A 26,214-nucleotide genomic window follows, 5' to 3' on the forward strand; every position below is an offset into this window, starting at 1 on the left:
CCAACAGTAACCGTAAGATATGTTCAACAGTCCCATTCCTGCTAAGAAAAGTCAGCAATTTGAATCTCAGATTTGGATTCTGGCTTCAAGCTTCCCCTTTATGGGGTTGTGCTGGTGAAACGGATTTATTTTTAGATGCAATTTAACACTGAAGTTACTGTGCTGGTTCCAAATAAAGATACGCGCTGTTTGTCAGGGTAGCATACACTGCAACAGTAAGTGAAGTGTATGCCCGCTGCGGTTTTTATATTAGAGTGTGCTCTTATCAGTCTGGGAGCCTTGCAGAATTCATCTTGCATTTCCAGCCAGACCCGGACATTTGTCTTAGGCTGATAAAAAACAAACTCAAAAACCATTCCCAGCTGTTCAAAACATCTGGGGAACAGGCTGGAAGAGTTTTCATATCTATTTACTTGAGTACAAATTAACCAGCAGGAAAGATCACAGTGTTCTGAATATATTTTTGGATCCAGATAAAGCTTGGTTTAAAGTCATCCTTTCAGATTAACAGATTGAAAACCCCTGGGCAAGTGCCAAATCTGGGGAATTATAGCATGTCACAATGGAAGCCTGATGGAAAAAGAGAGGAAATCATTTTTACATCACTCAACAGTGGCAGAGCACTTTAAGACATTCGAATATACGCTTTTGTTTTTTTAATGAACACCTCTCCATTCAAGTCAGTAAACCTGCAGAAGCTTGCTAGAAGTGATATCATGCATTAGAATGGCACCTAACGAGAAAAGCGAAATTGCTGTCTGATTACGACCTTCAAATTGCAATGAGAATGTACTCCAACGTATTGCTTTTCTGACTGCAGTTACTTTTCCAAGAATGAATTAATTCTGTGCTGTTTTGCATTCTCATTATTGTCTTTGTCCTTTGAGTGCATTATTTTTGTTCAATCGGTGTGTCCTTTGTTAAGAGAAAAAGACCTTAGAATGCAAATGCCTTGTTGTCATTTGTTCCGAATCCTTTTTAAAGGGGTTAATAGATGGGATGTAGGATGGTGCAAGCCTAAAAAACCGTGATGGAGTCAAAGTGGACAACCCATCATTCGAAGCATACCGTGTCCAATCCAGAAGCAGAATATTGTTCTGGATAGACCAGTAGTCTGAACGAGGATGGGCTTTTCTTGTGGTCAGAAAAGTTCTGAGGGGGAGAGATGTGCTGATTTGTGAAATCCACGCCACTTGTTTACTAACACACTTGTTTGCAACTTACAGGGGTGAGAGAAAGCCGAAAATCGACCTCTTTAGGACTTGTGTTGCTGCAATTCCACGACTGCTCCCAGAAGGAATGTCAAAACTTGAACTGATTGACTTACTGGCCAGGTAATTGTTATCCCGTTAAAGACAAGGAGAAGCGTATGGCCTAGTGAAACGATAATGGGCTTGGGAGCCCGAGCACCTGGGTTCAAATGCCAGCTCTGCCAATTGCTTGCTGTGTGACCTTGGGCAAGTCACTTAACTGCTCTGTGCCTCAGTTTCCTTAACTGTAAAATGGGGATTAAATACCTGCTCTCCCTCCTACTTAGACTGTGATCCCCGTTTGGGACAGGAACTGGCTCCGACCTAATTAACTAGTACCAACTCCAGCGATTAGAGCAGTGTTGGACACGTAGTAAGCGCTTAACGGATACCATTTAAAAAAAAACTTGACCGTGTTCTACAATTAGGGGGTTTAATTTTGCAACAATTATTAAAACAAATATCAATCAATCAATCAATCAATCGTATTTATTGAGCGCTTACTATGTGCAGAGCACTGTACTAAGCGCTTGGGAAGTACAAATTGGCAACACATAGAGACAGTCCCTACCCAACAGTGGGCTCACAGTCTAAAAGGGGGAGACAGAGAACAGAACCAAACATACCAACAGAATAAAATAAATAGGATAGAAGTGTACAAGTAAAATAAATAAATAAATAAATAGAGTAATAAATATGTACAACCATTATCATCAATAATATCATCAATAATAATGATGATAATAATAGTATGATTAAACACTTATTTTGTACCAAACATTCTCCTAAATATAGAAGTAAGTACAAGGTAATCAGAGTGGATACAGTCCCTGCCCCACATCGGGCTCACAGTCTAAGAGGTAGGGAGAGCAAGTATTTTAACCCCGTTTTACAGAGGAGGAAACTGAGGCACAAAATTGCACAGCAGGATCAAACAATCAATCAGTCCATGAATAAATGGTATATATTGAGTGCTTACTGTTTGCTGAGCACTATACAAAGCACAGGATCAGGATTAGATTTTGGATTCCAAGTCCCATATTCTTTCCGCTGGGCCTCCATGCTAAGAGGGAAGGAGGGAGGACTTAGGACAGAGGGAGCAAGAGCTTGGAAGTGTCAGGCAAGCTTCCATGAGTTAATAGTTCCGAAAGACCTGAGTTGGGGTGTTTTTCAGCTCCACTTGGGAAGTCCTTGCGGCCTGGATGGGTCTCATCCCTACAGCTGGAAATCCTGGGTGCGGTGGAGTTTTCATCTAATACAGAGCCTCTAATTTGGTTGTTGCCAGGTTCTGAGTCTAGCTATATTCCCTGCCCTTTGGAAATGAATCAATCAGCCCCCCTGTTAGACTCCCCTTTTAGACTGTGAGCCCACTGTTGGGTAGGGACTGTCTCTATATGTTGCCAATTTGTACTTCCCAAGCACTTAGTACAGTGCTCTGCACATAGTAAGCGCTCGATAAATACGATTGATGATGATGATGATCAGTTGTATTTATTGAACACTTACCGTGTGCAGAGCACAGTGCAGTAACCAGTTCAGAAACATTGCAGGATGGTAGGGCAACGTACAACTTTCACCATCAGTTTGCCTCCTGCCCAAATAACATCATGGTGGTTGGAGGACACTTAGGTAGAATTGCTTATTCAGTGGTACATTAAATTATTCATTCTAGTCGTTTGTGCATATTTTTATGTCTGTCTTCCTTTTTCGAGTGTAAACTCCGTGGGGGCAGGAAACCCGTCACGCCTACGTTTCACTCTTCCCAAGTACGTAGTTCAGTGCATTGCATCCAGTGGACACTCAGTAAATGTTATTATAACACTAGATGTAAGCGGGAATGGAAAAGGGGAGTACAAAATCGAGAAACAACACAATTCCTGCCCACCAGGAGCGCACACTTTAATGGAGAAAAGGGACTGTAAAATATTTACAGATAAAGTAGTTAAAGCAGTTGCATGTACAATTGAATAAACATATCTACAAGGCACAGAGCCCAGTCATATTGAGTGTGTCTGGAGTCCCGTTACCTGGAAAACCAGAGGGATCTAAGTATCTTCTCAGAAAAACTCATCTTCAGAATTTCTTTCCTTCACCCATCCTTCCCCACCCTGAGCCAACAGAGCCTAATTCTGAGGGAGAACAAGCTGCATTGCTAGCCTCATTATTTTTAGAAAGAAGCATGTCTCAGTATCAGGAGGGAGTTCTCTTCAGTTTTATTGGAATGTGAGGACTATTTATAGCGAGCGGTGTTTATTATTGTGTGCATTCTTATAAAGCTCTGGGCAGTGGGTGCTGTTTTCATAAGATAAAAGAACAAATATGTGGTGTGAGACCCTGACTTGGTGAAAAGTCCAGGAAATGTTTGGAATGGCGTATGAAGCGGATGTAGTAGCTCTGTCCATGCACCTCGAAGGGAAGTCCCACCCCTGCCCTGCGACTAGAGTAGGTGTGGAAAAGGCAAAAAAAAAGTGGTGTTTGGCTTCAAAACCAGTGTACTCCAAAAATCAAAACGAGTAGTGGTCTTCAGAATAAGGAGCTAGGTCAGTAATATGTTGACTTTTAGAGCACTTGTATTTTTGAGGGTATTTTCACATTACTCGTTTCATTTCTGTCTACCAACATCCCTCTGAGATTGGTAATACTATCCCTGTTTTACAGATGAGGAAACTGAGGCCCCAAGAGATTAAGTAACCTGCCTGAGGTCATACAGCAACCCAGTGGCAGAGCTGGGGCTAGAACCCAGGTTATCCAACTCCCAGACCCACAAAAATGCTCTTTCTCTATAGGTAGTTGTTTTCCTTGGTTGTTATCTTGATGTCAAAAACAATTTTATCCAAAGATGGAAGTAAAATCATTGGGTCACTCTTAGAGCCCCATGTCGGGCAAGGATGATGTTCAACCTTGTATTAAGCACAGTAAGCGCTCAATAAATACAATTGAATGAATATATTTACCCAAGGGCTTAATACAGTGCTTGGCACATAGTAAGCCCGTAACAAATTTCAAAATTACTAATGGACAGATAACAAATTTTTCCTTGACGTGAAAGCATCTAGCCTTTATGATAGCGTGCTTTGAAAGGCAGAGACATCAGTAATTAATGCTGCTCCTAGTGTTTCTCGGAGATATCCTTGCATCAATCAAAAGAATTATCTCTAAGTGTGAAAATCTAAGTCTGTTCTCCCACTTTCTGGTCTTTCTCATCTTCCGTGTCTGCCTCTTCTTCCTCTTTACTTCCACATATGCTGTGCCTCCCCCTCTCTGCTACGTCTGTCAGTCTTCCCCTCCCCTTCGTCATCATCAATCGTATTTATTGAGCGCTTACTGTGTGCAGAGCACTGTACTAAGCGCTTGGGAAGTACAAATTGGCAACATATAGAGACAGTCCCTACGCAACAGTGGGCTCACAGTCTAAAAGGGGGAGACAGAGAACAAAACCAAGCATACTAACAAAATAAAATAAATAGAATAGCTATGTACAAGTAAAATAAATAAATAAATAAATAAATAAATAAATAGAGTAATAAATATGTACAAACATATACATATATACAGGTGCTGTGGGGAAGGGAAGGAGGTAAGATGCGGGGGATGGAGAGGGGGACGAGGGGAGAGGAAGGAAAGGGCTCAGTCTGGGAAGGCCTCCCCTTCCTCTGTGTCTACCCATCACGCCCACACAAAGCCCTGGTTTTTTGCTGCTTGTTTCCATTTCTATTTTGGAGAGTGACCGGGTCATAATGAAGTGACCCTAGGTTTCTAAAATAATATTCTTCCAAGAATTTAAGAAGCAACATGGCCTGACGGATAGAGCAAAGGCCCGGGAGTCAGAAGGACCTGGATTTTAATCCCGGCTCCACGCTTGTCTGCTGTGTGACTTCGGGCAAGTCACTTCACTTCTCTGTGCCTCAGTTACCTCATCTGTAAAATGGGGATTGACCGTGAACCCCACATGGGACCCAACCTGATTAGCCTATTACAGTGCCTGGCAGGTGGTAAGCACTTAACAAATACCATAAAAAATTTCAAACAATCAATCAATCAATCAATCAATCAATCGTATTTATTGAGCGCTTACTATGTGCAGAGCACTGTACTAAGCACTTGGGAAGTACAAATTGGCATCACATAGAGACAGTCCCTACCCAACAGTGGGCTCACAGTCTAAAAGGGGGAGACAGAGAACAGAACCAAACATACCAACAAAATAAAACAACATATTTTGGGGATACTAAAGACTGGGCCTTGCCTTTGAAATGGTTTAAAATGGCTTCGATTTTCCATATCCCTGATTCTGGTGGGACTGCAGGCAAAGGACAGTCTCAGCTTCATCTGGCATATGAGTATTCCAAGGAATACAAAGGCAGCCCACCGCCATTCAATTTAATTAGCATTTGCTGAAATCTGCCACATCAGCTTTATCTAAACAGGCATGCACACTGCCTGCCTGAAAATTTCCACCTCGTCCCTCCCTCAGGCTGGTGAAAGTGTTTATTTATAGTGCCCGTTGAGGTGTGGGATGTTTCCTTTTGATGTCCATCTCGGTCATCTTTTAAATGATGCCAACTTCTTTTTTCCTGAAGACTGAGTTTAACCCTGACAACCAGGGGTTGCCATAATCAGAACCTTTCCCTTTCCTTCCTGGTAAATTTTCTTCTCTGGGCATTTAAAGGTTGAATGTAGATGTCTGGACTGTGTTCCTAGGCTATTTCTCGTCATTCTTGCCCCAATCAGGAAGGAAGTTTGGTAACACAGTGATTTTCAAAAGAATGACCAAAATGCAGCAGGGAGGGGTCTTAAAATGGCTCTGTTTCCTGGATTTGAGGATTGGAAAATGATTTTGGTGTGCAGAGTAGAAATTAGGAGAGAGTGAGTAATGTTGAGAGATTGCGAGTCTAATATTGTTTGAAGGGAGAACTGAACGGATTGGTTCATAAGTAAATGCTTCATCAAAACAGACAGTGACGTGGCCTAGAAATACAGGAGAGTATTGTTTGCTTTAACCATCCTTATTTGATATTTATTGGAAGAAAGATCACAGAGTCTTGCCCCTCATAATCATCACCAACACCAACAATAGGATTTACTCAATATCTATTTTATGCATGGCACTGCCCCAGATGCTTAGAGATTATGCTGGAAGCAATTAGAAAATATTCCTAAAAGGTATCAATTAATAAGGTTGACTGAACACTTATTGACTGCAAAGCACTGTACTAAGCACTTGGGAGAGTATAATAAAAACAAGGCTCACATTTCTGCCCTCAGGGAACTTGCAAACTAATGAGGGTATTAAACATGTCAAATGAAAATAATGAATCAGAAGGGGTTTCCTTAGGCAATGCATTTGGTGAGGGCCCAGGTTACAGATTCTGTTAGTTTTTCCCAAACAACTGTGTTCTTCCCTGGCATTCACTAGGAAAGCAAAGCATGGCAAAATATTGCATAGCTGGAGTTACAGAGGGTATCATGTTAATTTTTAACCCATGAAAGCAAGAACATGATTGTTCTTCTGCCAGGTTAGGAGTGATGGCATTTGCAGTCAAGTGGGCAGTGCTTTTGGTTCTGGGCCATTTGTCAGGTTTGCCTCTGCCCTCTCTATTCTTTTATGCTTCAGAAAGTAAAAAGAGAATTTGCATATTCATGGAAATAGAAGTGGCCAGCCCAGTCTGGAAACCCAGCTTGAGTTGGGGTACAAATAATAAATAACTGTGGTTTTTGTTCAGCTATTACTATGCGCCACACACTGTGGCTGATACAAGACAGTAAGATTGGACGCAGACATGGGACTCACAGTCTAATGAGGAGGGAGAACAGGGATGGAATCCCCATTTTGCAGATCAGGACACTGAGTCACAGAGAAGTGAAGTGACTTGCCCAAGATCACACAGTCAGCTGGTGGCAGAGCTGGAATTAGAACCCACTTCTTCTGACTCGTAGATCTAGGCTCTTTCCACTAAGCCACACCACCTTCCCAACTGGCCACAGATTCATTGGATATTCATTCATTCATTCCATTGTATTTATTGAGCGCTTATTGTGTACTGAATCTGTTTCCTCATCTCTAAAGTGAAGATTTTGTGCTATTCCATTTCCCAGAGAACTCTGCCTATCTCAACTTGGGGACAGTGCGATCAAAAACAAGCAAAAGGGGAGGGAAAAGACCCAATCTTAGGAGAAAAGCGAGTGTCAACATGATACCAAGGTTTGTGAGAGTCACATAACAGGGATCCGAGGTTGAAGCAGTACAGGTTTTCTGGAAGAACTGAGGGTGAGTGAGGGGTTATCAATGCAACTAATTTTCTTATCTTTTCCATTTATCCTTTCAGGCTGTCTATCCATATGGATGATGAATTACGACATATTGCCCAAAACTCCCTTCAGGGTCTACTGGTTGACTTCACGGACTGGAGAGAAGATGTTCTGTTTGGCTTTACTAACTTCCTGTTACGCGAAGTAAACGACACGCATTACACCCTTTTAGAGAGCTCCCTCAAGCTACTGCTACAGTTGCTCACACAGTGGAAACTTGTCATTCAATCTCAAGGAAAAGTCTGTGAACAAACAAACAAAATTAGAACTTCAGAGGTGGGTTTCCAAATAGGAATTAAATCTATTTATAGGTTGGAGCCATTCTGTTACCAACTGGTATTTTTCCCACTACTATACTGTAATATTACCATTAGTGCATGGTGGTACGTACAGCTTTGTAAGTGAACTTTGAGATGTGTTTGAATTGAGCGAATGAATTGAGCATCATTTTTAATTTCTTCACAGATGAGTCAGCTTCTATTTACAGGGAATCAGAAAACCATTGGGTTTTTTTTTGTTTAAGTGGCAACAAAATGATCGGGAAAACCCAAGCTTTCATTGAGATCTGATATATTTTTCTGGTATGCTTTAAACTCTACTTACAAGATTGTAGTCATCACCAGGCGGAACCGCCCATGACACATAAATTGTTGAAAAATGACAAGGGTGTCAACAAATCCCCAAGATCAATTCCCCCTCCCCTCTCTCTAGAGCCCCAAGGGTCATTTTGCATTATAATAATTACAACTTCTTCTTTGACATTGAAAGCATACATACAGCATTAGCCGGAACATTTGCTGATCTCTGTACTTAATCATAGACGATGGTGTGGGGAAAGATGGTTTTAAGATAATGGGCTTTCTACATAAAACAATTTCCCTCTCCACTCCAGCTGACCAGTAATTTTGGAACCATTTTTGACAGTCTCACTCAGAAAGTTAAATTAATATGTGAGAAAAGGGAGGGCGGTCTTATGAAATTAAAGCAGTGTGAATGAAGACTTTCTCATGAAGGGTTTTAAAGAAGCAGCCTTGGTCCAACTGAGCCCAGACTGGAGACTACATTTTTCCATTCTTATTTCATTTGGGACTTACTGATAAGAACCCCATTGAAACTACATCAGCCTGTTGGTAAAATTTCACTCTCCTCCCACATGTGAGCAGAACTATCTTGAGAAGCAGTAAAAACTCCTTTCCCTCCCTTGAACATTATTTTAGTAAATAGCCATCTCTTAGAGGAATGTATTACACAATACATTCCTCTTTTATTGGTTGAGCTTTTTTTGCCTTGCATAACACTGTGTTATCTGGGCTGTCAGGCCAAAATACTGAAGGTATGTTTTCTTAACTTGAATCCAAATTTTGTTTATTGAACTCGCTCTTGAAGTTATGTGGTGATACATTTACTGTTATTGATAAAATATTGCAATTCCCTCTGGAGTAGCAGGCAGTTTAAATGATTTCAAACCAGCAGTTTGGAAAACAAACAGAAGAGCATTCTACGTAATAGTCATTTTGATGCCTTTTAGTCATATCTGCTTATTCACGTGTGTTGATAAACTTGAATTATTGGGGTTTCTTGAAAATGGGTCACCTGTTGGAGAACCTGCAAAAACAATCTATTTTGTTTTTTTTTCCATTACTTTTTGGCGTTTTCTGAGAATGATGTCCTTTATCATGTACAGCTAATACCAAATGGATCCAGTCACCGAATCCAACCTGAAAGAAGTCCATATTCGAGCGTATTACATGCGGTGGAAGGATTTGCTCTCGTTTTACTGTGCAGTTTTCAGATCGCTACTCGCAAACTTGCTGTTTTGATTCTCAAGGAGATCCGTGCATTATTCATTGCACTGGGACAGCCAGAGGTACGGATAAATTCCCTAAAGTCCGGTTTTTAATTACACCTCTTATGTTATGCTAGGGTAAAGAACGTTAATCATCTATTCCTGGGTCAGTATGATGGCAGGTTCATTCAGGAGGTGATTCATGACTCTTCCTAAAATACCCCCTTGGCGTGCCATCCTCATGAAAGATGTAATGCACCTGAACTGAGCTAATCTTTTATAAAGTTAAACTTCAGAATATGTTCACTTATATTGATGTAAATCCCATTATTGGCAAATGGGATGGCCCTCGTGGCTATCACATATATAATATCATAAAAATCATGTCATCCATTTTTAATTTTCCTTGCATAGTATGTCCCATCTTATTTTCTTCCTTTCCTGACCATTCAAATCATAAAATAGATCGCATATAACCAGTAAGATTACAGTATTTGCTTGACAGAAAGTAATTAGTTAATAACAAGGATGAGATGATTCACGATACCTCAGATTTCTTTCTCTTGTTTTTACAACTTTAGCAGCCACAAGAAGACCCAGATTTCTGACACATCTTTTAGGGTTTAATCAATCGATCAATAAATAGGATTTATTGAGTGAGTACTTTGTGCAGAGAACTGCACTAAGTATTTGGGAGAGTACAATATAACAGTATAACAGAGTTGGCAGACACGTTCTCTGCCCGTAAAGAGAAATGATCATAATCTCTTAAAATCCCCCAACTACCACTAGCCGGGCACATCCAGTTAGAGGATATTTAACTGAAGGGGGAAAAAAAACCCTATTCCCAGCTCCTTGTGAGCAGGGAATGTGTCTGTTTATTGTTATTTTGTACTGTTCCAAGTGCTTAGTACAGTGCTCTGCTCACAGTAAGTGCTCAATAAATACGGTTGAATGAATGAATGTTCCCTGCCCACAGTGAGCTTTCAGTCTAGAGAGGGAGACATTATTTATAATATATTATTATAAATTATTATATTATTATATTATTAATATAAATAAATCATTTTTAGGTATATACATAAGTGCTGTAGGGCTCAAGGTAGGGGGAAATGCCAAATGCCCAAAGGTCACAGAGCAGACCTGGGCAGAGGTAGAATTAGAATTCAGCTCCCCTGGCTCCCAGAACCATTCACAGCAGTGAAATATTTTGAATTTCAGAATTTGGATGCAATAATCATAACCTGCACAACTGAAGCCTCTTTTAATTAAGAAATTAATAAATTCGGGGTAGTTGGCCCATACCTTGTGGTCTCATTGCAGATCCTCAGGTGCTCTACAAAGGAATGCTCTAGCGAATAACATCCCAAGCTTTGGTTATCTGATCCTGGATGTGTTGCGTCCGATCCAGGACCTGTCTAAAAACATTTAAAACCTGGAGTTTAGAAGGAGAAAACGTAAAGTTCTAACTTACCATGGCAACTATCGCTGACTTTTCAGCCAAGTCACGCACCTTATCACTATCTTGCAGGCAGCTCTGCTTCATGTGTGAGACAAAGGAGGAGGGAGGGAGGGTTGGATCCTTCTTATTTCTGGAGTGTAATCGTCTGCCATTTATACAGGATGATGACAGACCAATGATTGATGTCATGGATCAGCTCAGCTCCTCTATTCTGGAAAGTTTCATTCACGTAGCAGTCTCGGATTCGGTGAGTGTTCATTTGATTGTGCGTTGCTGTGAACCAACCTAATCCAAGAAAGACTCGTGAAACGGAAAGAGGTTTTGACAGAATGCTCTGCGTTTCTGGGAATTATCGAGTCCAGATTTCGAAGAGGGGGAGTAGCCTCCATCATTATGTATTTGTTAAGCGCTTCCTGTGCGCCTGCACTGTTCTAAGCGCTGGGGTAGATACAAGATAATCAGGGTGAACACAGTCCCTGTTCCACATGGAGCTCACAGTCTAAGTCGGAGGGAGTGGGATTTAATCCCTATTTTATAGGTGAGGAAATTGAGGCACCAGGAAATTAAGTGATTTACCCGAGCGGACAACTGGCAGAGCTGGGATTAGAATCCAGGTCCTCTGACTCTCAAGCCCCTGCTCTTTCTCAGTAGGCCTTGCCGCTTACCGATAATGACCCAAATTCCACCCTGGCTTCGCAGGAGCTGTGCTCAGATTGCAAAGCCGAATGGGGCCTGACAGTATGGCTGACACTGATTCAAAATCACTAGTTCTCTATGGTTTTCAAAGCAGGAGTGTTTTAAGTTGATTGAATACCGCATGCCTGTGGTATTTTAGACTGTCTTTTAGACTGTCTTTTAGACTGTGAGCCCACTATTGGGTAGGGACTGTCTCTATATGTTGCCAACTTGTACTTCCCAAGCGCTTAGTACAGTGCTCTGCACACAGTAAGCGCTCAATAAATACGATTGATGATGATGATGTTCTCCCTTCAGTGTGTAAAGCCTACAGATGTTTATGAGATTTGCATCGTTGTATCTTTCCGAGAACAGGGCTGGTAATGTTTCAGTGATTCTGATTTCTAAGGTGCTCACAGTGATGCATCCACTTTGCTTGTTCCCTCTTCCAATGGTACAAGATGAATAAACCAGCATCCTACCATTCGATAAGAAAAATAACTAACTAGATAAGGTGCGTGCTTTCAAAAGCCTTTAAAATGAGTTTCGGTGCCTTTTGAACGATCTTTTGAGTAAACAAAACTTCAGTTTTGACCTTTAATAGACTGTTTGCCAGCATAAAAATATTAGGTCAGCCTCAGGCCTCCACTGTTGCCTGGGAGTGAATCAGATACTTTGGTGAGTAATTAACTCTTTAGATCACTGAAGTCATTTAAAGAGCTTTTCAGGCATGGTGGAACTCCCCAGAATCCTGGCAGCTTCTCCCCCAGTCAGCAGTAGCAGTCTTGTTCTGGTGGCGATAAATGTGCTTTTTTTCTTGATCATATCTTCCAAGATATTGTTCATCATCTGACCTAGTGGTTGGGTATTTTATGGTAAAACAGCTGCTATAATAATAATGATAGTTACTATCATCATTATTATTATTATTGTATGTAATTAAGTCCAGCAATTTCCCTGTCCTGGAAATCCAGTAGGGTGGCATTGATCAAAGTGACCCAACCAGATTTGCTCATCAGTGGAACGTGTTCCTGTTGTGGTGAGAAGACACTTTGCAAAAGGCAAGCACAAGCCCAATCCCCGGAAAACTTAACTGTCCGAGACTTAGGTTTCTCCAGACTTTCAGAAAGGCAGACGAAGTCTGTCTGTGACGTCTTGTGATCCTGTCGAACCGTAAACTCGATAGTGGTACAATGTGAAGGGAATGTTCCATGAAACGGGTTGGAATTGGGTGGTTCCCTTTCATTTTAGACTGTGAGCCCACTGTTGGGTAGGGACTGTCTCTATATGTTGCCAATTTGTACCTCCCAAGTGCTTAGTACAGTGCTGTGCACATAGTAAGCTCAATAAATATGATTGATGATTAATGCTTATCATTTCATCCACAGGCAACATTACCACTGACCCACCACGTGGACCTGCAGTGGTTGGTTGAATGGAACGCAGTCCTAGTCAACAGCCATTATGACATAAAGAGTCCCTCCCACGTATGGATATTCGCCCAGTCGGTCAAAGACCCGTGGGTCCTCTGCCTCTTCAGTTTTCTCAGGCAGGAGAACTTACCCAAGCATTGTCCTACAGCTCTCAGTTATGCCTGGCCTTATGCTTTCACGAGGCTGCAGCTAGTCTTGCCTCTTGTGGATCCAAAGTGAGTACCGCTTTTGCTCTGTTTCATTTCCATGGTTTGTTCCCCGCTTCCCGTTTTCCACAAGGACCCACCGCATCGCCGTCCCCTCTCATTTTGTTCCTCAATTAAAGATGAGCAATCTGAAACCCCGTCAACTAAAATGCGACTCTTGCATTGTCCAATTCAAAAAAAATCCTCACCTCTAGATGACCGGAGCAGTGTTTGAATCTCTGTATTCTGCCGAGGAATCGAACGTCAGGGTTCTCAGGGTGGGTTTGGAGAAAAACATTGTTTGGTTTATACATGCATAAATTGTCATTGGTAATAAATTGGCCCTCAGCTTCAGGTTTGCCTTAAGCCGAACATCAGTCCGTCGGTTATATTTAGCACTGTGCTAAATCCTCATGAGAGTACTATAGATGTAAGAGATACTATCTTGCCCACAAAGAGCATCCAATCTATTGGGGGCGACAGACATAAAATAACCTACAGACAAGAGGATAGCAGAATTGTCTACAGAAGGATACTCTCCAAAAGTTCTCTCTCTTTTTTTTGTAATATTTGATAAGATCTTTCTATGTGCCAGGCATTATATTAAGTGCTGGGCTAGATACAGGGTAATCGGATGTCCCACATGGAGCTCACTGTCTTAACCCCGATTTTACAGATGAGGGAACTGAGGCAAAGAGAAGTGAAATGACTTGCCCAAGGTCACACAGCAGGCATGTGGTGGAGCCGAGATTAGAACCCAGGCCCTTTTTACTGCCAGGCCCAGTTTTTATTCACTAGGACACGCTACTTCTCTTTCTGCGGGAAGTCTTGTTGTTGGTGGGGATATTTCCCATTAAATCTGAATTTCCATTTTCCCCTCTTCACGAATTTCCAGCAGTCCTGTGAACGCAAAGAAAACCAGCACCGCCAGCAGTGGAGACAACTATGTTACCTTGTGGAGAAATTATCTCATTCTTTGCTTCGGAGTTGCCAAACCCAGTATTATGAGCCCCGGCCACTTGCGAGCTTCCACTCCCGAGATCATGGCTACCACTCCCGATGGCACCGTAAGCTATGATAATAAGGTAGCATGGCCCATTCCGGAGGCATGGTTCTCCTTGCTTTATTTTGAGCTGGTTTCTCATACTGTGTCTACCATCTGGCTGGGGCAGGGTCCGGTATTTCTCTTGCTCGTTTCTGAAAAACAAAGGATGAAGAAATAGCCTTCTGAGCTCACCCTCAGGGCTTTGAGGACACCCTCTTTTCCCTCTCTGATAGGTAAGAAAGCTCCCATACAGTGGTTTTAAGGTTTTTACGTCAGGACCACAGAGAACGTTGGTGTTGAACCTGGAGTACTAAAAACTGCAAATCAGTTATCCTTGGTTCAAGAATTGGTGGGACTCAATTATGTGGTCCCCTGGTCGCATAAAGATCACGGGGAAGAAGTTTCTCATCAGGATTCATTTGTAGGTTTGAAAGTGAAAATCAAGGCCAGTGTTCTTCATGTGTTGTTGTTGTTGTCCTATGCTGTCGAGTTGTGTCCGACCCATAGCGACTCCATAGACACATCTCTCCCAGAACGTCCCACTTCCACCTGCAGTCGTTCTGGTAGTGTTTTCTTGGTAAAAATACACAAGTGGTTTACCATTGCCACCTCCTGCGTAGTAAATGAGTCTCTGTCCTCGACTGTCTCCCATGTTGCTGCTGCCCAGCACAGGTGAGTTTTGACGCGTAGCAGATTGCCTTCCACTCGCTAGCCACTTCCCAAGCTAGGAGTGGAATGGGTAGGCCTCTGTTAAACTCTTCCTCCTGTAGCTGTGACTGGTAGAGTACTGGAAACTCTCCAGGCGCGACCCTGAGAGGGGTCTTAGTGTGTTACTGATTCATTATCTACCCAGGTTTATGATGTGTTATCGACCCATGTTTAGGATACATTATCAATTCGAGATCAATCAATCAATCAATCATATTTATTGAGCGCTTACTGTGTGCAGAGCACTGTACTAAGCGCTTGGGAAGTACAAGTCGGCAACACATGGAGACAGTCCCTACCCAACAGCGGGCTCACAGTCTAGAAGGGGGAGACAGAGAACAAAACCAAACATACTAACAAAATAAAATAAATAGAATAGATATGTACAAGTAAGATAAATAAATAAATAGAGTAATAAATATGTATAAACATATATACATATATACAGGTGCTGAGGGGAAGGGAAGGAGGTAAGATGGGGGGGATGGAGAGGGGAGATGGGGGGGTGGGGGGGATGGAGAGGGGATCACCGGATAGAGTGTAGAATTCAAATGTGCACTCCAAGCTGGAAAAGCCATGATTGTATTTAATTAAATCCATCCTTATTTGTTAATGGATGGCCGTAGTTTGGAAACAATTCGATGTTCTACAATCTAAATGAACAGTTTATTCATCTGAGGGAAGGCAAGGTTATTCGGTGTGTCATTGCCTTTTTCTTTCCTTACGGCGCGTGCGCAGGTGATCGGGACGCCGTCCGTAGGGGTTCTGTTAAAGCAGCTCGTGCCTTTGATGAGACTTGAGAGCATTGAAATAACCGAGTCACTAGTATTGGGATTTGGAAGAACAAATTCGCTTGTGTTCAGGTACAGTGGCAGTTTGGTACAGTTTCGGTTCATGTGTGGTGGAGTGAACATGCAGTTCCTTGTTTCCCTGAAATATTAAAGTTATTGTCCAAAGATGGTCTGAGACGGCATCAGTACCAAGAGTTTACAGGTTTGATACACAGTTAACTTTAAGCAGGTAGCCGTTTGCAGCAACTGCAAGAAATCTTTCTCGTGGCTGCTTCAAATATGTCATATTTCACTTCTGAGTCACAACTCCTGGAGTTTTATCCAATTTCTCTTTTCTGAGCATGTTTTCCTTTTCAAGTTTCATCTCATTTGCAAGCTTTATTTTCATGGCATTAATAGCAGTAGTGTTAGGGTAGTTTTCTCTAGCACACGTCTCATAAAAAGGCTGACATTACTTTCAGATGCAATGTCACTGATACCCTCTTAGCGCCTTTATGAAGTACCAAGGGTCAGGAAGCACCGTCCTATTTTAAAGATGGAGAAGCTGAGGTAGGGAGAAGTTCGTGGCCATGCCAAGATCAGGTGTAAAACCTCAATAATTATTATAATGACAAGTACTTAGTACAGTGCTCTGCACGCAGTAAGCGCTCAATAAATACGATTGAATGAATAGTAATGGTTGTAGTATTTGCTAAGCACCTAATCACATGCAAACTACTGTGCTAAGTACTTAGGTAGATGGCTTAGTGGGAAGAGCACGGGCTTGGGAGTCAGAGGTCATGGGTTCAAATCCTGACTCCGCCACTTGTCAGCTGTGTGACTTTGGGCAAGTCACTTAACTTCTCTGTGCCTCAGTTACCTCATCTGTAAAATGGGGATCAAGACTGTGAGCCCCAAGTGGGACAACCTAATAACCTTGTATCTATCCCAGCACTTAGAACAATGCTTAGCACATAGTAAGCGCTTAACAAATACCAACATTATTATTATTATTATTATTACAGTCAAGTCAGAAACAGTCTCTGTCCTACAAAAGGTCCACAGTCTAGTGGGGAATGAAGAACAGGTATTGAATCCCGACTTTACAGATGAAGAAATTGAGGTACAGAGAAGTCGCGGTTACAAGCAGGCGAGCGGCAGAGCTTTTATTAGAACCCAGTTTCTGAACTCCGGGTCCTCGGATCCAGAATGTCAACCCCACTGATCCATGCTGTAAGGAGCTCTATCCAAAAAGACCTCTCCTTCCCCCAGCCATTTCTGGTAAAGGAAAAGGCAGCTGGAAAGGAGAGGGTGGTAATCCTCAGTGAAGAATTGGGAATGATGTTGTAGGGGAATCTGAAATAAGTGGCTGAGGATATGGGGGGTAAACATGTGGAATTTGTTAGGGTGCCCAACAGTAACCATCCCAGTGTTCCTCCAAACATCCTGAACATTGGGCTGGATGGATCATTGACCTCTTCCAGTAATGATATTTTTAATACTCTTACAATCCTAGGATATGAAACAGTATTTAGTGGCAAGCCTGACCCCAGAAATGAGGAATTTAGCAACATATTTTTTTTCTTTAGGGAATTAGTAGAAGAACTTCATCCCTTAATGAAGGAAGCTTTAGAACGAAGACCAGAGGTAAGTGTAAAGTTAAAGGAATTAGCCTTTGTTGTTTGATTTTGCTACCAGCATGAGAAATTAAATGCAGTAAGGTCTTACTTTCAGAAGTGAAGCTTGGTGAAATTCTATGGATGGTGAATCTTAGGAGTTTCACCATTCATATTTTTTATTATTTATTACAGCATTTCAAAATATATTTCACTCCAGCTGGGATTTTATCTCAGTTTTAAGGACCGACACCTAAAAGGATGAGCCCAACATAGCCACGGGCAGATCCATCTTGATAAATTGCTATGGGGGGAAGGTTTGGGGGTGGGTTTACATTAGGGTTTTTTCTGGGAGCACATTGTTTATTTTGTCTAGCTTCAGGGTGAGGTACTTCTCCCCAGAGTTCCCCAGCGAAAGTTCATTTCCAAAGCATGGAAAGAGGTAGGCTCCTAGAGATGAAGAGAAATCAATCAATCAATCAGTCATGGTTACTGAGTGCTTACCGTGTGCACTGTACTAAGCTGTTAGGAGAGTACAGAATACCAAGAGTTGGGAGACAGGTTCCTTGTCCACAGAAGCTAACAGTCTAGAGGAAGCTGCAGACTCTAAATATGGAGGAAGAAGGAGAAGAAACATTAAAATTTGATAAGAATTTACACCAGGGGAGAAAGGAAAAGAAGAAGGTCAAATTGGGTGTCCATAATTGGTTCTAGCAGGAAACTTCCACAGACACTCCCTCTTTAAATCCGTCAACATCAGTAACCACAGTGTTTTCTAAAATGCCCATGCCACGTGGGGATTATGCAGAAGGAATAAGAAAGCACAATCCCTGTCCCTTTGAGCATCAATTCCTCGTGAGCATCAATTCACCCTTAAAATGTCAATATTATAAAGCTCTGGTGGCCCAGTGTAATGTGATTTCTCATCTCTTTTTTCCCTACCCCATTATTCCCCATCACCATTACCAGTGTCAACCTGAACGACATTGTATTGAGATTCTACTATGGGTCAAGCGCTTCACTAGATGCTGAAGGGCTTTACAGAAGAATAAAAAACAAAGTCCCTGCTCTCTAGTCAGAGTCTTTTGCGGATGAACATTGAACAATAGGAGTAGTAATAGCAGTTGTCGAGGGGGTCTGCTGAGTGCAATGCACTGAACTAAGCACCTGGGAAGTATGAAACGAAGAAGCGACACATTTCCTTCAGGCAAAGAGTCGACATTCTAATAGGAGGGACGGACGTAAAAATAATTAAAATAAGTAAAAATAATAAGTGTATTAGCATACAATTAGACAAAACCACAAGCATAAATATAACAAAAATACATGCATCTCTTGTGAAAGATGTGCTGGATTCATGAGGTGGTTATTAAGATAGTGCAGTCAGGGGAGCAGAGGGGTTATTCAGGGGAGGCTTCATGGAGTAGGAGGGCTTTTTGAAGCCTTTTAGGGTTGGGAGAAAAGCTGGAGCAAGTGTGCGGAGAATGGGCAGAGTGTGAGGAGAATGGCTTGAGTAGTGGTTTAGTGTTGGAAGAGACAAGTGGATAGGGCACCTAGGAGATTAGTTTGGGCAGCCAGAAAATGAAGGGAGAAAAAGCACTTAGCTAAGTCAGAAGGGCTCAGCCAACAGATTATTTTGAAGCCAGTGGGCAAGAACTTTTATTTTCAGGGAGAGACAGTGGAGAAGCATTGGAAGCTTTTTAGGTGGGGAGAGTAGTTATCTGATCAAGTTTCAGAAAAACAGTCTGTGCGGCAGTGTACACTACCAAATACAGTGCTCTGTATCTGGTAAGCGTTCATTAAGTACCATTAATTGATGGGGCAAAAAAATGATTAAAACAGAAATGAGCCTATTAAATTTGCTTAGGCCTTTGGAGAGTGGTTTCCAAAAGAGAGAGGCATTCAGAGTGAAGGAGGTTAGAGAGAGTTAACAGAGGAAATGGAACCAGCAGGTTCATCCATTACAACTGCAAATGTTTTCCCCAAGGGCTATGTAAAATTAAAAATGGGATCGCTTTGCCATTTACTGAACTACTTAGGCAATTAAAAGTGACTACTGTGGCAGTTGTGACCATTTTTCTGTGAGCCACAAAACAGCTGAGACTGCTCCTCTAGTCGTAATATCCCATTGCTTTTATTTTGTTTTTCATCCTTGCCTATTATATGTGTGGTTACTATTGTTTCATCTTTTCTTATATGTCTGTCACCAACCCCCTCTCCACACTTTTTTTTCTTAGATTGTGAACCCTTTTGGGGGCCAGGGATCATGTCAGATTCTCTCACCCATTCATTTTCCCTCCGACCCCAAGCATATAGTGCAGTTTTTTTGCACAGAGCAGGCACTTAATAAATACTGTTATTACTACTCTGTGGTCACCGTTCAGTATCCCGACAGTACAGTGAGTTTCTGCCCCTCTGAAAAAGTGTAAACTCTTTTTGAACAGAATAAGAAGCGCCGGGAACGTCGGGATCTGCTTCGGCTACAGCTGTTGCGGATTTTTGAACTCCTCGCTGACGCTGGAGTGATAAGTGACAGGTATGTCCATCCGCTCCTGAATGCTAACCCTGTTGTGTTATTGGGCTTTCTTTTAGTTTCTTCTCATGATGTATCTGAGGGAAAATGAAGGCATGCTTTCAGTTGCGGCAATTTATATACTGGGTTTAAAACCAAGTCTATCTGGGAGGCTTGCAGGACCTGTTGGTCTCTCTTGAACGCTGATTATCTGTCCCGAATGTCTGAATACCCAACTTTGCTTTTGTCGTAGCACAAATGGTGCCTTGGAAAGGGACACCTTGGCCCTTGGAGCCTTGTTCTTGGAATACGTCGACTTGACGCGGATGCTGTTGGAAGCCGAAAACGATAAGGAAGTTGAAATCCTTAAAGACATCCGAGCACACTTCAGCGCCATGATCGCCAACCTGATTCAGTGTGTCCCAGGTAGTGGAATTCCCCCCCTTCCAACCGCAACCCGCTAGTCCACAAGTGTGAGAAATCACTAACGCCCCTGCGGCCCCTCCCGATGCCGTGCGGTCTGATTTTGGATCGGAGCAATTCAGGCCTGAGTCATAGGGACAACAGTAAGAGACTGAACCTGGCTTAGCATTGCTCTTTTTCTCTAGTCTTTGTTAGGATTCTCATCTGAAAGAAGAGATCCATGTGACTTAGGGGGGAAGCTTTTGAAGGAGTATCTGTAGGGGTTTTGAGCTTTTGCAAGTTCTCTCTTTTGCACTAATGCGTAGCCAGTAATCCCAGCAGAATTCCTCTTGTGTGATTCAAACAGATCTGCACATTCTGCAGAGAGCCCACAATCGCTACTTTGTTTTTTATCTAATGCCACTTTTGATTAATGTTACGGTGTTGGAGGAGTTCTTTCTGGAAACAAATGGGTAACAAAGTGTTCTGGATCTCCCCCAAACAGTTAAGCTCCAAGACTACTGAGCCAGTTTTACTGTTGTCAGCACCACGCCTCTTGGGATGTCCCAAGTCCACACACAAGAATAAACTACAGAATCTTTTTCAAACAGACGTTGTCTATAAAGACTGTATTTTGTTCTTATGGTTTTCTTCAGCCTAGGCTAGTTGGGAAAGCATTACACTTGGGAGCAATAAGAGTGGCAGGATGCCCTGGTTTATCAAAACCTTGATTAGAAAGTTGGCTGCAAGGAGTTCAGTGTTCCCAGTATCTCCTCCCACAATCTTCACCAAGCTTCCACCGACTTGGGAGGGAGTGATACACAGCAAGTAGGCCAGGAGGGGAATAGTTCATTTGGTGAATGTAAAATATAATCCACCCGTTCTTTACCCCCAGGAAGCTCAGGAAAGCAAAGTACTGTGTTGTGTGACCTCAAAGAAATCATTTACCCTCTCTGGGTCTCAGTTTCCTCATCTAAAAGATGGGGACAGTAATACCCGCTACTGTTTCCCTCTCGGGAGGGTTGTGAGGATAAAATGAGATAATCGTTGTGAAAGCATTAACTGTGGCATTGTGGTAATTACAGTTATTTGGGGCTAAATAGAGAGTTTCCAAAATTCAAGCTTCTGATCAATCTGATTGTTATGAGACGAATGTGACATCACTACAACAAATCTTAATGTACTGGTCCAAGAGCTTAATAGAGTGCTCTGCACATATTAAGTACTCAGTAAATACCATTGATTGATTCATTAATTGATTGATTGATTGATTTAATGAAAAAAACTAAACCAGTTCCTGTTCTCAAAACCCGAGATCCCCACAGATTGGCAGTTTAGTTTATCTTCACAGCATTCACAATCCGTCTGGGAAATAATTCACTTTGTTTTTAATCCCATAGTTCATCACAGGAGATTCCTCTTCCCTCAGCAGAGCCTGAGGCACCATCTTTTCATCCTATTTAGTCAGTGGGCTGGACCCTTCAGTATTATGTTCACACCTCTGGATCGATACAGCGACAGAAACCATCAGATTACAAGATACCAGTATTGTGCATTAAAGGTAGAGTGTCACTCGCCGCATGTGAAAGGTGTTTGTCAGGACTCGGGTTTTGTTTTTCAAAGTGCCAGAGAGGTTGACTGAAGATACTTAATAATAATAATAATGGCATTTATTAAGTGCTTACTATGTGCAAAGCACTGTTCTAAGCGCTGGGGAAGTTACAAGGTGATCAGGTTGTCCCACGTGGGGCTCACAGTCTTAATCCCCATTTTACAGATGAGGCCCAGAGAATTTAAGTGACTTGCCCAAAGTCACACAGCTGGCAATTGGCAGAGCCGGGATTTGAACCCATGACCACTGACTCCAAAGCCCATGCTCTTTCCACTGAGCCACGCTGCTCCTCTTGCATCCAGTCAGTTCATCTGTAACATGGGTGGAGTTTGTGCGGAGAACATGTCTACTTTATTGTCCTCTCCCAAGTGCTTAGTTAAGTGTTTAGCACACAGTAAAGTACTCAGTAGATACGACTGATTTATTGATCATTTCAGTTGTTCAACAGGGTGCATTTCCACTTTTAACAGAGAAATAGATCCTCCTTTGAGTGGGCTTTCTAAACTAAAAATCAATGGGATTCTTTCAAAAGAGGGGTTGGACTCACTCTCCCCACAGGCCAGGAAAAGCTTTAACCTCCTCCCTCTGAAGTTCCCCAGTACCCTCTGACTTGGTTTATTTTATTTTGTTAATATGTTTGGTTTTGTTCTCTGTCTCCCCCTTTTTAGACTGTGAGCCCACTGTTGGGTAGGGACTGTCTCTATGTGTTGCCAACTTGTACTTCCCAAGCGCCTAGTCCAGTGCTCTGCACACAGTAAGTGCTCAATAAATAAGATTGATGATGATGATGATGATGGTCCCACTCATTGGATTAAAGTTTAGGACTCATCTTGATAGATTGTAAACTCCTGGTGGCCAGAGATCATGCCTTCTCCTGAGGAATGTTCCCAAGTGCTTTTATAGTACTCTGCACAAAGTGCTCTATAAAGACTATTGCTTGGTGGTTTGATATGATTCCCACTTAACTTTTGGTTTTCACTTCCAGGCAATGTCAGCGGTATTGTGCTGTGGCCCTGTTTTTGACAATGTGGGTCTCTCCCCGGATGGCTATCTCTACAAGTGGCTTGATAACATTCTGGCTTGTCAAGATTTACGAGTAAGTACCTTTCCCGACACCAGTGATTTTGAAATGGCTTTTAGGCTCCGCACTTACTGGTGTTTTTTTTCTAATGGCATCTAAGTGCTTACAACGTACCATGTACTGTACTAAGTGTTGAGGTAGATACAAATTAATCAGGTTGGACATGAGGCTCACAGTCTTAATCCCCATTTTACGGACGAGGTAGCTGAGGCACAGAGAAATTAAGTGACTTGCCCGAGGTCACACAGCAGACAGGTGGCAGAGCTGGGAATAAAACCCAAATCCTTCTGACTCCAGGCCCGCGCTGTAACCATTAGGGAACACCGCTTCTCTATCTCAACACTGATTTCGAGGAACGGAGGAGGTTTTTGTCACTGTTTGGAACGCAAATCTTGATGGGTGGCTTAAATAACGTAATGAGCTCTCATATCAGGGTGCTTGTCAGTATTAACAGCTAGCATTTTTTCTTTCAAAAATATGTAGCCCGTTATGCAAAAGTCCTGTGCGAAAGTTTATGAATCTTTTCTCAGCTATGAATCGCCAAGGGCAAGATTGATGGGGCTGAGTCATCTATCAGAGATTCGGTCCTGAAACTTCATTCATTCATTCATCCATTTATATTTGTTGAGCGCTTATTGTGTGTATAACACTATACTAAGCGCTTAGGGGAGTACAATATAACAATAAGCAGACAGCTTCCCGGGCCTCAGCGAGCTTACAATGTAGAGGAGAACTTGAGCAGAGGAATTGTCGATAGTGCTAGTGGTTTGTGCCCCTCTTACCCTCTCACCCTTGCCAGTTATGTTCTTACCTGTAGAGAAGGCGGGCATCAGGGTGGTATTTTGCAGAGTTACAGGTGTGGCTGTTCCCCACCTTCGCCAGCTGCAGGGAGAAATGGGCCTAGCCCCCCAGGTCTCTCAATTTCCAGGGCAGTGGTTACTAGACTAGTAGTGGGATTTAGGTAAAAAAGAGTGTCAGTAGGCAAGGACATGCGGTCTCTGTAAATGGAATTCTCCCATCACGTATTCCACTCTGTCCCCCACCCCAACCCTGGCCCTGGAAACAAGCAGTATCATTACCTGCCCCAGGTCATGTCTCTGAAAGTAAGTTTCGTTCAGTCCAGTAAGTAGACAAAGCTCCAGGAGTTGTGGGATTGGGAGGGGAAGTCGCTAAAGATGACCTTTCAATCACCAGATCAGTTTTCAATATCTCCATTGAAAATATCTCCATCGGCGGTTGACGATCGCTGCATGAGTTATTGTGTAACAGTTGTATCAGTTTTGCCTTTGAAATTTTTCTGTTTCATGAATTTCCGCTCTGAGCCCTGAATTTAAAGAGATATTTTTCCTTGCTTACTATCATGTGTCTTTTCTAGTATTACCACATAAGGCTTAGGTGTATTTTGGGTCTGGAAAGCAATTATTTTTAGAAACCAAACTTCATAAATATTAATACATTTCTGAATAGCCGTTCGAGAAAGATAAGGCTTCTTTTGTAAATAGAGCTTAGAATAATCGAGAATGACCAAGTCCCACAGTGCATTGCCTAAAGAGCCCAATTTAGCTGCACCCTGAATTTTCTCCACTAAATTTAAGAACTCTGTCCCCCGGAGGATACACGACACAAAAGCGGAACCCAAAATGCGTGCGCGTTTATCGAGCAAATCTCTTCGGTCTCTTCCATCAGATTGTCTAAAGTGTATGCAGTTCGTGTAAGAAATAACAAGGAGTGTACGTCTGTGCCAGGATTATAATGAATTGGGGTCCTTTGTGTTTCCAGGTTCATCACCTGGGCTGTGAAGTCGTGGTGTTGTTGCTGGAATTAAATCCTGACCAGGTCAATCTTTTCAACTGGGCTATTGACCGGTGCTACACTGGTTCCTATCAGCTCGCTTCTGGATGCTTTAAAGCCATCGCAACCGTGTGTGGAAGCAGGTAGGAATGTATCTAAATGAGATAGGGGTTCGTGGATTCAGTGGGGAGGTGGGTCAGCATAACTCAAAATACCAACACACCGGCTCCCTCTCTTATCCTCCGGGCAACTTGAATAGTTCCGGTGGTCGTTGAGGACCCTAGGTTTGAATAGTCATTAGGGTCATTCGGCCCATCTAATTGTATTTATTGAGTGCCTAGCGTAGAATTTGTATACATGACTCCTGATCACTAGGAGATTAAAAAAAAAGGGTTGTAGACATAAAATCATTTACAGAGAGGAGAAGGAAGTGCTTGAACACTTAAGTATGTACATCAATATACCGAGCTGTGTGATGACAAATTGTGGACGCAAGAGTGTGAGGTGATTTGGAGCCCCTCAAGGGACAGGGTCCGTGCCTAATTCCCAGCGGTCTGCTCTTTTCCCAGGATTTAGTACAGTGCTCTGCACACAGTAAGTGCTTCTTAAATAATATTGCTACTACTGCATGATAGTTGAGAGGGTTGTGATCTGGGGAGAAGACCTGTTAGAGTAGTAGTATCAGCCATTGAGCGTCACACAATAGTGATTTTGTGCTACAGAGGACAGTGGCGAGTCCTCATGTCCATATTTTATTAAGCTTCCTGTGTGATGGGAATGTATTCCTCATGGGAGTGTGCTTTTCCTGAAAGACCGTTCTTTGAACTTAGAGGATTTCTTTGATACTGCAGACACTCCTGAGAATTATCTTGGTCCATGCAAAGATGAGGTCATTAATTGGAAAAGAATTTACAGAGGAGAAAGAGAGCAGATAGGAAACTTCTGTAGTCAACTCCCTTTTAACAAACATAGCAGACCCAAATTCCGATTTCGAAGAACATTTTAAGTTTTGTGTTTGAATAATGTCTTGGGTTTCCCCGCATCAAGCTGAGTTTGTTTCAGCATTCCAGATACCATACTTTCAGATTAACCAACGCTTCTCAAATGTTCCCTGAAAATGGTGAAAATGAGGGTTTGCAATACTTTCAGGTTAATCTAAAGCATTTCTAAATCCGCTTCAAGGTAAAGGCAAATCTCTAGTGACAAATATGGATCTAAATATACCCAGAAATATCCATCTCCAAATGTGCAAGTATTTTTCCACTTCAGAAAATATCAGATGTTGAAAAAGTCAAGTGAAAACAGTATTAAAACAAGGATTTTGTAGCTAGAAATAAAAATGGATGTAAGCTGAATGCTACATGTGAGGGTCCCCTAAATATTTCCACGTGTCCGGGTCCTGAGAGAAACTAAGATGGGTTAAATCCAAAGTCAGGCAGCAGGCAAAATGAGACATGTAATGGCAGTTTCCTCTGTCTTCTATTGTTTGTTTTTTGGTTTTCATGAAAATGTATTTGCGGACAAACACAAAGAATATAGGCTGAATGCAGATGGATGTGTTGTGCTCACAATAAGCA

The 26,214-nt window shown here is 42.2% G+C and overlaps 1 protein-coding gene and 1 non-coding gene across 9 annotated transcripts in view; one reads left to right on the plus strand and one right to left on the minus strand.

Annotated features, from left to right (window-relative positions):
* Positions 1-26,214, plus strand: part of FRY (FRY microtubule binding protein) — a 305,032-nt gene that overhangs the window by 208,124 nt on the left and 70,694 nt on the right. For 6 of the 8 annotated variants that reach the window (XM_038761610.1, XM_038761611.1, XM_038761607.1 and 3 more), the window contains 13 exons: positions 1,227-1,334; positions 7,577-7,835; positions 9,244-9,426; positions 10,968-11,054; positions 12,871-13,130; positions 13,996-14,185; positions 15,592-15,716; positions 17,213-17,270; positions 19,684-19,775; positions 20,005-20,177; positions 21,554-21,714; positions 22,751-22,861; positions 24,626-24,780. In XM_038761610.1, coding sequence (XP_038617538.1) covers positions 1,227-1,334; positions 7,577-7,835; positions 9,244-9,426; positions 10,968-11,054; positions 12,871-13,130; positions 13,996-14,185; positions 15,592-15,716; positions 17,213-17,270; positions 19,684-19,775; positions 20,005-20,177; positions 21,554-21,714; positions 22,751-22,861; positions 24,626-24,780 — 1,962 coding nt within the window. The remainder of the gene's footprint in view (positions 1-1,226; positions 1,335-7,576; positions 7,836-9,243; positions 9,427-10,967; positions 11,055-12,870; positions 13,131-13,995; positions 14,186-15,591; positions 15,717-17,212; positions 17,271-19,683; positions 19,776-20,004; positions 20,178-21,553; positions 21,715-22,750; positions 22,862-24,625; positions 24,781-26,214) is intronic. The other 2 variants (XM_038761608.1, XM_038761605.1) reach the window with 2 other exon arrangements.
* On the minus strand, positions 14,828-14,965 carry LOC119941739. The gene has a single exon (XR_005455319.1). It is a non-coding gene; the product is annotated as a small nucleolar RNA SNORA7 (small nucleolar RNA).

This window comes from Tachyglossus aculeatus, chromosome 20 (genome assembly GCF_015852505.1).
Source record: "Tachyglossus aculeatus isolate mTacAcu1 chromosome 20, mTacAcu1.pri, whole genome shotgun sequence".
In the NCBI taxonomy this organism is placed as follows: Eukaryota; Metazoa; Chordata; class Mammalia; order Monotremata; family Tachyglossidae; genus Tachyglossus; species Tachyglossus aculeatus.